We start from the raw sequence: 13209 nt of genomic DNA, 5'->3' as shown, positions 1-13209 counted from the left end.
TGTGGAGCGCCCCAGTGATGATGGGGAACCCTCAGCGCTGGAGTTTGTGGAGCGCCCCAGTGATGATGGGGAGCCCTCAGCGCTGGAGCTTGTGGAGCACCCCAGCGATGATGGGGAGCCCTCAGCGCTGGAGCTTGTGGAGCGCCCCCGTGATGATGGGGAGCCCCCAGCGCTGGAGCTTGTGGAGCGCCCCAGTGATGATGGGGAACCCTCAGCGCTGGAGCTTGTGGAGCGCCCCAGTGATGATGGGGAGCCCTCAGCGCTGGAGCTTGTGGAGCGCCCCAGCGATGATGGGGAGCCCTCAGCGCTGGAGCTTGTAGAGCGCCCCAGTAATGATGGGGAGCCCTCAGCGCTGGAGCTTGTAGAGCGCCCCAGTGATGATAGGGAGCCCTCAGCGCTGGAGCTTGTGGAGCGCCCTAGTGATGATGGGGAGCCCTCAGCGTTGGAGCTTGTGGAGCGCCCCAGTGATGATGGGGAGCCCTCAGCGCTGGAGCTTGTGGAGCGCCCCAGTGATGATGGGGAGCCCTCAGCGCTGGAGCTTGTGGAGCGCCCCAGTGATGATAGGGAGCCCTCAGCGCTGGAGCTTGTGGAGCGCCCTAGTGATGATGGGGAGCCCTCAGCGTAGGAGCTTGTGGAGCGCCCCAGTGATGATGGGGAGCCCTCAGCGCTGGAGCTTGTGGAGCGCCCCAGTGATGATGGGGAGCCCTCAGCGCTGGAGCTTGTGGAGCGCCCCAGTGATGATGGGGAGCCCTCAGCGCTGGAGCTTTTGGAGCGCCCCAGCGATGATGGTGGAGACTCGTCCCTTGACGTTGGTGATGGGGATTTGGCGTAAGGGTAGACCCAGCTCCTCCAGTGACACACCTGCAAAACCAACACAGAAAGATCAGGTCACGATGACCAGACAGACAGGTCACGATGACTACACAATCAGGTCACGATGACCAGATAGACAGGTCACGATGACCAGACAGACAGGTCACGATGACTAGACAATCAGGTCACGATGACCAGATAGACAGGTCACGATGATCAGACAAACAGGTCACAATGACCAGTCAGAAAGGTCACGATGACCAGATAGACAGGTCACAATGACCAGACAGAAAGGTCACGATGACCAGATAGACAGGTCACGATGATCAGACAAACAGGTCACAATGACCAGTCAGAAAGGTCACGATGACCAGATAGACAGGTCACGATGACTAGACAATCAGGTCACGATGACCAGATAGACAGGTCACGATGATCAGACAAACAGGTCACAATGACCAGTCAGAAAGGTCACGATGACCAGATAGACAGGTCACGATGACTAGACAATCAGGTCACGATGACCAGATAGACAGGTCACGATGATCAGACAAACAGGTCACAATGACCAGTCAGAAAGGTCACGATGACCAGATAGACAGGTCACGATGACTAGACAATCAGGTCACGATGACCAGATAGACAGGTCACGATGATCAGACAAACAGGTCACAATGACCAGTCAGAAAGGTCACGATGACCAGATAGACAGGTCACAATGACCAGACAGAAAGGTCACGATGACCAGACAGTCATGTCAAGATGATCATCATCATAACCTTCATGATCATCATCATAACCTTCATGATCATCATCACAACCTTCATGATCATCATCATAACCTTCATGATCATCATCATAACCTTCATGATCATCATCATAACCTTCATGATCATCATCATAACCTTCATGATCATCATCATAACCTTCATGATCATCATCATAACCATCGTGATCATCATCATCATCATAACCTTCATGATCATCATCACAATCTTCATGATCATCATCATAACCTTCATGATCATCATCATAACCTTCATGATCATCATCACAACCTTCATGATCATCATCACAACCTTCATGATCATCATCACAACCTTCATGATCATCATCATAACCTTCATGATCATCATCATAACCTTCATGATCATCATCATAACCTTCATGATCATCATCACAACCTTCATGATCATCATCACAACCTTCATGATCATCATCATAACCTTCATGATCATCATCATAACCTTCATGATCATCATCATAACCATCGTGATCATCATCATCATCATAACCTTCATGATCATCATCATAACCTTCATGATCATCATCATAACCTTCATGATCATCATCATAACCTTCATGATCATCACCATAACCATCGTGATCATCATCATCATCATAACCTTCATGATCATCATCATAACCTTCATGATCATCATCATAACCTTCATGATCATCATCATAACCTTCATGATCATCATCATAACCTTCATGATCATGATCATAACCTTCATGATCATCATCATAACCTTCATGATCATCATCATAACCTTCATGATCATCATCATAACCTTCATGATCATCATCATAACCTTCATGATCATCATCATAACCATCGTGATCATCATCATCATCATAACCTTCATGATCATCATCACAACCTTCATGATCATCATCATAACCTTCATGATCATCATCATAACCTTCATGATCATCATCACAACCTTCATGATCATCATCATAACCTTCATGATCATCATCATAACCTTCATGATCATCATCACAACCTTCATGATCATCATCATATCCATCATGATCATCATCATAACCTTCATGATCATCATCATAACCTTCATGATCATCATCATAACCTTCATGATCATCATCATAACCTTCATGATCATCATCATAACCTTCATGATCATCATCATATCCATCATGATTATCATCATAACCTTCATGATCATCATCATAACCTTCATGATCATCATCACAACCTTCATGATCACCATCATAACCATCATTGTCATCATCATAACCTTCATGATCACCATCATAACCTTCATGATCATCATCATAACCTTCATGATCATCATCATAACCTTCATGATCATCATCACAACCTTCATGATCATCATCATAACCTTCATGATCATCATCATATCCATCATGATCATCATCACAACCTTCATGATCATCATCACAACCTTCATGATCATCATCATAACCTTCATGATCATCATCATAACCTTCATGATCACCATCATATCCATCATGATCATCATCACAACCTTCATGATCATCATCACAACCTTCATGATCATCATCATAACCTTCATGATCATCATCACAACCTTCATGATCATCATCATAACCTTCATGATCATCATCATAACCTTCATGATCATCATCACAACCTTCATGATCATCATCATAACCTTCATGATCATCATCATAACCTTCATGATCATCATCATAACCTTCATGATCATCATCATAACCTTCATGATCATGATCATAACCTTCATGATCATCATCATAACCTTCATGATCATCATCACAACCTTCATGATCATCATCATAACCTTCATGATCATCATCATAACCATTATCATCATCATCATAACCTTCATGATCATCATCACAACCTTCATGATCATCATCATAACCTTCATGATCATCATCATAACCTTCATGATCATCATCATAACCTTCATGATCATCATCATAACCTTCATGATCACCATCATAGCCCTCATGATCATCATCACAACCTTCATGATCATCATCACAACCTTCATGATCATCATCATAACCCTCATAATCATCATCACAACCTTCATGATCATCATCATAACCTTCATGATCATCATCAACATAACCTTCATGATCATCATCATAACCTTCATGATCATCATCAACATAACCTTCATGATCATCATCATAACCTTCATGATCATCATCACAACCTTCATGATCATCATCATAACCTTCATGATCATCATCATAACCTTCATGATCATCATCATAACCTTCATGATCATCATCATAACCTTCATGATCATCATCATAACCCTCATAATCATCATCACAACCTTCATGATCATCATCACAACCTTCATGATCATCATCATCATCATAACCTTCATGATCATCATCATAACCTTCATGATCATCATCATCATCATAACCTTCATGATCATCACATCATAACCTTCATGATCATCATCATAACCTTCATGATCATCATCACAACCTTCATGATCATCATCATAACCTTCATGATCATCATCATAACCTTCATGATCATCATCATAACCTTCATGATCATCATCATAACCTTCATGATCATCATCATAACCTTCATGATCATCATCATAACCTTCATGATCATCATCATAACCTTCATGATCATCATCATAACCTTCATGATCATCATCATAACCTTCATGATCATCATCATAACCTTCATGATCATCATCATAACCTTCATGATCATCATCATAACCTTCATGATCATCATCATAACCTTCATGATCATCATCATAACCTTCATGATCATCATCATAACCTTCATGATCATCATCATAACCTTCATGATCATCATCATAACCTTCATGATCATCATCATAACCTTCATGATCATCATCATAACCTTCATGATCATCATCATAACCTTCATGATCATCATCATAACCTTCATGATCATCATCATAACCTTCATGATCATCATCATAACCTTCATGATCATCATCATAACCTTCATGATCATCATCACAACCTTCATGATCATCATCATAACCTTCATGATCATCATCATAACCTTCATGATCATCATCATAACCTTCATGATCATCATCACAACCTTCATGATCATCATCACAACCTTCATGATCATCATCATAACCTTCATGATCATCATCACAACCTTCATGATCATCATCATAACCTTCATGATCATCATCACAACCTTCATGATCATCATCATAACCTTCATGATCATCATCATAACCTTCATGATCATCATCATAACCCTCATGATCATCATCATAACCTTCATGATCATCATCATAACCTTCATGATCATCATCATCATAACCTTCATGATCATCATCATAACCTTCATGATCATCATCATAACCTTCAGCATCATCATTATAACACATTATATGTGTATCATATCTATGCTCAGTTCTGAGCCCTTCCTGTACGTTGGTGTTCCAGCTGGAGTGTGTGTGTGTGTGTGTGTGTGTGTGTGTGTGTGTGTGTGTGTGTGTGTGTGTGTGTGTGTGTGTGTGTGTGTGTGTGTGTGTGTGTGTGTGTGCGTGTGTGTATCTTACCTATGTTCAGTTCTGAGCCCTTCCTGTACGTTGGTGTTCCAGTTGGAGTGTGTGTGTGTGTGTGTGTGTGTGTGTGTATATTACCTATGTTCAGTTCTGAGCCCTTCCTGTACGTTGCCAAGTGTTCCACTTGGAGTGTGTGTGTGTGTGTGTGTGTGTGTGTGTGCGTGTGTGTATCTTACCTATGCTCAGTTCTGAGCCCTTCCTGTACGTTGGTGTTCCAGTTGGAGTGTGTGTGTGTGTGTGTGTGTGTGTGTGTGTGTGTGTATATTACCTATGTTCAGTTCTGAGCCCTTCCTGTACGTTGCCAAGTGTTCCACTTGGAGTGTGTGTGTGTGTGTGTGTGTGTGTGTGTGCGTGTGTGTATCTTACCTATGCTCAGTTCTGAGCCCTTCCTGTACGTTGGTGTTCCAGTTGGAGTGTGTGTGTGTGTGTGTGTGTGTGTGTGTGTATATTACCTATGTTCAGTTCTGAGCCCTTCCTGTACGTTGCCAAGTGTTCCACTTGGAGTGTGTGTGTGTGTGTGTGTGTGTGTGTGTGTGTGTGTGTCTTACCTATGTTCAGTTCTGAGCCCTTCCTGTACGTTGGTGTTCCAGTTGGAGTGTGTGTGTGTGTGTGCGTGTCTTACCTATGTTCAGTTCTGAGCCCTTCCTGTACGTTGGTGTTCCAGTTGGAGTGAAGGACAAGGTAGAGAAGGCCTCAGACTGGGCCAAGCTGCCGGAGTCTGCTCGTAGCTCTGCCCTCAGTCGCTCCAGCGCTGTCAGATAAACATACATGAGTGAACCATGATCTCGTTATGATGTTAATGATTAACTCAGCAGAACCCATTTCTCTGTAAGAGTTGGTATGTTACCCAGGAACTCTCACCTGCACTGCCCACTTTACTAGTAACAAGATATTGTAGATTTCTCTGAAGTAAGTCCTTCTTCAATAGCCCGTAGTGCCATGGTACAACCTCGCGAGGTGACTATAGTGCCATGGTACAGCCTCGCCAGGTGACTATAGTGCCATGGTACAACCTCGCCAGGTGACTATAGTGCCATGGTACAACCTCGCCAGGTGACCGTAGTGCCATGGTACAACCTCGCCAGGTGACCGTAGTGCCATGGTACAACCTCGCCAGGTGACTATAGTGCCATGGTACAACCTCGCCAGGTGACCGTAGTGCCATGGTACAACCTCGCCAGGTGACTATAGTGCCATGGTACAACCTCGCCAGGTGACCGTAGTGCCATGGTACAACCTCGCCAGGTGACTATAGTGCCATGGTACAACCTCGCCAGGTGACCGTAATGCCATGGTACAACCTCGCCAGGTGACTATAGTGCCATGGTACAACCTCGCCAGGTGACCGTAGTGCCATGGTACAACCTCACCAGGTGACCGTAGTGCCATGGTACAACCTCGCCAGGTGACTATAGTGCCATGGTACAACCTCGCCAGGTGACCGTAGTGCCATGGTACAACCTCGCCAGGTGACTATAGTGCCATGGTACAACCTCGCCAGGTGACTATAGTGCCATGGTACAACCTCGCCAGGTGACTATAGTGCCATGGTACAACCTCGCCAGGTGACCGTTGTGCCATGGTACAACCTCGCCAGGTGACCGTTGTGCCATGGTACAACCTCGCCAGGTGACTATAGTGCCATGGTACAACCTCGCCAGGTGACTATAGTGCCATGGTACAACCTCGCCAGGTGACTATAGTGCCATGGTACAACCTCGCTAGGTGACCGTAGTGCCATGGTACAACTCGCCAGGTGACTATAGTGCCATGGTACAACCTCGCCAGGTGACTATAGTGCCATGGTACAACCTCGCCAGGTGACCGTTGTGCCATGGTACAACCTCGCCAGGTGACCGTTGTGCCATGGTACAACCTCGCCAGGTGACTATAGTGCCATGGTACAACCTCGCCAGGTGACTATAGTGCCATGGTACAACCTCGCCTGGTGATCTGCAACATGTTTATCTCTCCTGGACGTCTCCTCGTAATATCACATCTGACACCTCGGGTATCGATGTTTCCTGGCGCTACTTCGCTAACGCAGGGGGTGGCAATCAGTTGTGGGGCAGAAGATAATGTATATGTTAAGTTTTTGTTCATGCATTTGAGCGGTTTTCTCTGTGGCATATGGAAAGGATGAGGGAGAGCATATAAATATATGTGTAAGTAAACCCTCGTGAATGCTTATGTATGAATGCATATATAAGTGCACTCATATGTACGTGTGCTTGCTTATATATATATATATATATATATATATATAGAGAGAGAGAGAGAGAGAGAGAGAGAGATAATAAGATAATCTCCAACAACCAGGCTCGAACCCGGGACTCCTGAGTGGCAGACGGGAGCGCTACTACTAGGCTATGATCACCACTATAAGGTAATGACTATTTGAGTACTTGGTAAATCTTACGTCTCACCCAACCAGCAGATAGCATTCTACCTAACCTACCTGTACGACACGGAGGGATATATATAAATATATATATATATATATATATATATATATATATATATATATATATATATATATATATATATATATATATATATATTTCTTTTTTCTTTTTTTTTTTGCTTTGTCGCTCTCTCCCGCGTTTGCGAGGTAGCGCAAGGAAACAGACGAAAGAAATGGCCCAACCCACCCCCATACACATGTATATACATACACGTCCACACACGCAAATATACATACCTACACAGCTTTCCATGGTTTACCCCAGACGCTTCACATGCCCTGATTCAATCCACTGACAGCACGTCAACCCCGGTATACCACATCGATCCAATTCACTCTATTCCTAGCCCTCCTTTCACCCTCCTGCATGTTCAGGCCCCGATCACTCAAAATCTTTTTCACTCCATCTTTCCACCTCCAATTTGGTCTCCCAATTCTCCTCGTTCCCTCCACCTCCGACACATATATCCTCTTGGTCAATCTTTCCTCACTCATTCTCTCCATGTGCCCAAACCATTTCAAAACACCCTCTTCTGCTCTCTCAACCACGCTCTTTTTATTTCCACACATCTCTCTTACGCTTACGTTACTTACTCGATCAAACCACCTCACACCACACATTGTCCTCAAACATCTCATTTCCAGCACATCCATCCTCCTGCGCACAACTCTATCCATAGCCCACGTCTCGCAACCATACAACATTGTTGGAACCACTATTCCTTCAAACATACCCATTTTTGTTTTCCGGGATAGTGTTCTCGACTTCCACACATTCTTCAAGGCTCCCAGGATTTTCGCCCCCTCCCCCACCCTATGATTCACTTCCGCTTCCATGGTTCCATCCGCTGCCAGATCCACTGCCAGATATCTAAAACACTTTACTTCCTCCAGTTTTTCTCCATTCAAACTTACCTCCCAATTGACTTGACCCTCAACCCTACTGTACCTAATAACCTTGCTCTTATTCACATTTACTCTTAACTTTCTTCTTTCACACACTTTACCAAACTCAGTCACCAGCTTCTGCAGTTTCTCACATGAATCAGCCACCAGCGCTGTATCATCAGCGAACAACAACTGACTCACTTCCCAAGCTCTCTCATCCCCAACAGACTTCATACTTGCCCCTCTTTCCAAAACTCTTGCATTCACCTCCCAGACAAACCCCATCCATAAACAAATTAAACAACCATGGAGACATCACACACCCCTGCCGCATACCTACATTCACTGAGAACCAATCACTTTTCTCTCTTCCTACACGTACACATGCCTTACATCCTCGATAAAAACTTTTCACTGCTTCTAACAACTTGCCTCCCACACCATATATTCTTAATACCTTCCACAGAGCATCTCTATCAACTCTATCATATGCCTTCTCCAGATCCATAAATGCTACATACAAATCCATTTGCTTTTCTAAGTATTTCTCACATACATTCTTCAAAGCAAACACCTGATCCACACATCCTCTACCACTTCTGAAACCACACTGCTCTTCCCCAATCGGATGCTTTGTACATGCCTTCACCCTCTCAATCAATACCCTCCCATATAATTTACCAAGAATACTCAACAAACTTATACCTCTGTAATTTGAGCACTCACTCTTATCCCCTTTGCCTTTGTACAATGGCACTATGCAAGCATTCCGCCAATCCTCAGGCACCTCACCATGAGTCATACATACATTAAATAACCTTACCAACCAGTCAATAATACAGTCACCCCCTTTTTTAATAAATTCCACTGCAATACCATCCAAACCTGCTGCCTTGCCGGCTTTCATCTTCCGCAAAGTTTTTACTACCTCTTCTCTGTTTACCAAATCATTTTCCCTAACCCTCTCACTTTGCACACCACCTCGACCAAAACACCCTATATCTGCCACTCTATCATCAAACACATTCAACAAACCTTCAAAATACTCACTCCATCTCCTTCTCACATCACCACTACTTGTTATCACCTCCCCATTTGCTCCCTTCACTGAAGTTCCCATTTGCTCCCTTGTCTTACGCACTTTATTTACCTCCTTCCAGAACATCTTTTTATTCTCCCTAAAATTTAATGATACTCTCTCACCCCATATATATATATATATATATATATATATATATATATATATATATATATATATATATATATATATATATATATATATATTGCTTTGTCGCTGTCTCCCGCGTTAGCGAGGTAGCGCAAGGAAACAGACGAAAGAATGGCCCAACCCACTCACATACACATGTATATACGTACACGTCCACACAAGCAAATATGCATATCTATACATCTACACGTATGCATATATATACACACACAGACATATACATATATACACATGTACATAATTCATACTGTCTGCGTTTATTCATTCTCATTCGCCACGCCTGCCACACATGAAATAGAAAATACCTCCCCCCCTCATGTGCGCCAGGTAGCGCTAGGAAAAGACAACAAAGGTCACATTTGTTCACACTCAGTCTCTAGCTGTCATGTAATAATGCACCGAAACTACAGCCCCCTTTCCACATCCAGGCCCCACAGAACTTTCCATGGTTTACCCCAGACGCTTCACACACCCTGGTTCAATCCACTGACAGCACGTCGACCCCGATATACAACATCGTTCCAATTCACTCTATTCCTTGCACGCCTTTCAACCTCCTGCATGTTCAGGCCCCGATCACCCAAAATCTTTTTCACTCCATCTTTCCACATCCAATTTGGTCTCCCAATTCTCCTCGTTCCCTCCACCTCTGATACATATATCCTCTTGGTCAATCTTTCCTCACTCATTCTCTTCATGTGACCAAAATATTTCAAAACACACTCTTCTGGTCTCTCAACCACACTCTTTTTATTACCACACATCTCTCTTACCCTATTATTACTTACTCGATCAAACCACCTCACACCGCATATTGTCCTCAAACATCTCATTTCCAGCACATCCACCCTCCTCCGCACAACTCTATCTATAGCCCACGCTTCGCAACCATATAACATTTTTGGAACCACTATTCCTTCAAACATACCCATTTTTGATTTCCGAGATAATGTTCGCAACTTCAACACATTCTTCAACGCACCTAGAACTTTCGCCCTCTCCCCCACCCTATGATTCACTTCCGCTCCCATGGTTCCATCCGCTGCCAAATCCACACCCAGATATCTAAAACACTTCACTTCCTCCAGTTTTTCTCCATTCAAACTTACCTCCCAGTTGACTTGTCCCTCAACCCTACTGTACCTAATACCCTTGCTCTTTTTCACATTTACTCTCAGCATTCTTCTTTTACACACTTTACCAAACTCACTCACCAGCTTCTGTAGTTTCTCACACGAATCAGCCACCAGCGCTGTATCGTCAGCGAACAACAACTGACTCACTTCCCAAGCTCTCTTATCTACAAAAGACTGCATACGTGCCCCTCTTTCCAAAACTCTTGCATTCACCTCCCAGACAAACCCATCCTTAAACAAATTAAACAGCCATGGAGACATCACATACCCCTGCCGCAAAACTACATTCACTGAGAACCAATCACTTTCCTCTCTTCCTACACGTACACATGCCTTCCATCCTCGATATAAACATTTCACTGCCTCCCACACCATATATTCTTAATATCTTCCACAAAGCATCTCTATCAACTCTATCATATGCCTTTTCCAGATCCATAAATGCTGCATACAAATCCATTTGCTTTTCTAAGTATTTCTCACATACATTCTTCAAAGCAAACACCTGATCCACACATCCTCCAGCACTTCTGAAACCACACTGCTCTTCCCCAACCTGATGCTCCGTACATGCCTTCACCCTCTCAATCAATACCCTCCCATATAATTTACCAGGAATACTCAACAAACTTATACCTCTGTAATTTGAGCACTCACTCTTATCCCTTCTCCCTTTGTACAATGGCAATATGCAAGCATTACTCCAATCCTCAGGCACCTCAGCATGAGTCATACATACATTAAATACCTTTACCAACCAGTCAAATATACAGCCACCCCCTTTTTTGATAAATTCCACTGCAATACCAACCAAACCCGCTGCCTTGCCGGCTTTCATCTTCCGCAAAGCTTTTACTACCTCTTCTCTGTTTACCAAATCATTCTCCCTAACCCTCTCACTTTGCACACCACCTCGACCAAAACACCTAATATATGCCACTCTATCATCAAACACATTCAACAAACTTTCAAAATCCTCATTCCATCTCCTTCTCACATCACCACTAACTGTTATCACCTACCCATTAGCTCCTTTCACTTACGTTCCCATTTGTTCCCTTGTCTTACACACTTTATTTACCTCCTTCCAAAACATCTTTTCATTCTCTCAAAAATTTAATGATACTCTTTCACCCAAACTCTCATTTGCCCTCTTTTTCACCTCTTGCACCTTTCTCTTGACCTCCTGCCTCTTTCATTTATACATCTCCCAGTCATTTGCATTATTTCCCTGCAAAAATCGTCCAAATGCCTCTCTCTTCTCTTTCACTAATACTCTTACTTCTTCATCCCACCACTCACTACCCTTTCTAATCTGCCCACCTCCCACGCTTCTCATGCCACAAGCATCTTTTGCACAAGCCATCACTGCTTCTCTAAATACATCCCATTCCTCCCCGACTCCCTTACTTCCTTTGTTCTCACCTTTTCCCATTCTGTACTCAGTCCCTCCTGGTACTTCCTCACACAAGTCTCCTTCCCAAGCTCACTTACTCTCACCACTCTCTTCACTCCAACATTCTCTCATCTTTTCTGAAAACCTCTACAAATCTTCACCTTCGACTCCACAAGAGTCAATGGATTTATCCAGGGTATGTGAAGCGTCTGGAGTAAACCATGGAAAGTGTTGAGGGGCCTGGGGGGCCCACGCCTCGCAACCATGTAACACTGTTGGAACCACTATTCCTTCCAACACACCCATTTTTGCTTTCCAAGATAACGTTCTCGACTTCTACGGTTTTCAACGCTCCCAGAACTTTGGCACCCTCCCCCACCCTGTGACTCACTTCCGCTTCCATGGTCCCATCCGCTGCCAAATCCACCCCTAGATATGTAAAACCTTTAACTTCCTCCAGTTTTTCTCCATTCAAACCTACTTCCCAATTGACTTGTCCCTCAACCCTAGCGTACCTGATACCCTTACTCTTATTCACATTTACTCTCAGCTTTCTTCTTTCATACACTTTACCAAACTCACTCACCAGTTTCTGCAGTTTCTCACCCGAATCAGCCACCAGCGCTGTATCATCAGGCAACAACAACTTACTCTTTTCCCAAGCTCTCTCATCCACAACAGACTGCATACTTGCCCCTCTTTCCAAAACTCTTGCATTCATCTCCCTAACAACCCCATCCATAAACAAATTAAACAACAATGGAGACGTCACGCACCCCTGCAGCAAACAAACGTTCACTGAGAACCAATCACTTTCCTCTCTATCTACACACACACACACACACACACACACACACACACACACACACACACACACACACATACATATACGCAATATATACATACCTATACATCTCACCGTATACATGTATAAA

At 43.7% G+C, this 13209-nt stretch overlaps 1 protein-coding gene across 4 annotated transcripts in view; it reads right to left on the bottom strand.

Moving 5' to 3' along the window:
- Nucleotides 1-615: 615 nt before the first annotated feature.
- Nucleotides 616-13209, bottom strand: part of LOC139758171 (uncharacterized) — a 163798-nt gene continuing 151204 nt past the window's right edge. For all 4 annotated transcript variants that reach the window (XM_071679355.1, XM_071679354.1, XM_071679357.1 and 1 more), the window contains exons 7-8: nucleotides 5785-5913; nucleotides 616-861 (exon numbers count right to left, since the gene is read on the bottom strand). In XM_071679355.1, coding sequence (XP_071535456.1) covers nucleotides 752-861; nucleotides 5785-5913 — 239 coding nt within the window. In that variant the 3' untranslated portion in view covers nucleotides 616-751. The remainder of the gene's footprint in view (nucleotides 862-5784; nucleotides 5914-13209) is intronic.

This window comes from Panulirus ornatus, chromosome 29 (genome assembly GCF_036320965.1).
Source record: "Panulirus ornatus isolate Po-2019 chromosome 29, ASM3632096v1, whole genome shotgun sequence".
NCBI classification, from domain to species: Eukaryota; Metazoa; Arthropoda; class Malacostraca; order Decapoda; family Palinuridae; genus Panulirus; species Panulirus ornatus.
Note: the sequence above shows the minus strand (reverse complement) of the source record. Positions and strands in the feature narration are given on the sequence as shown.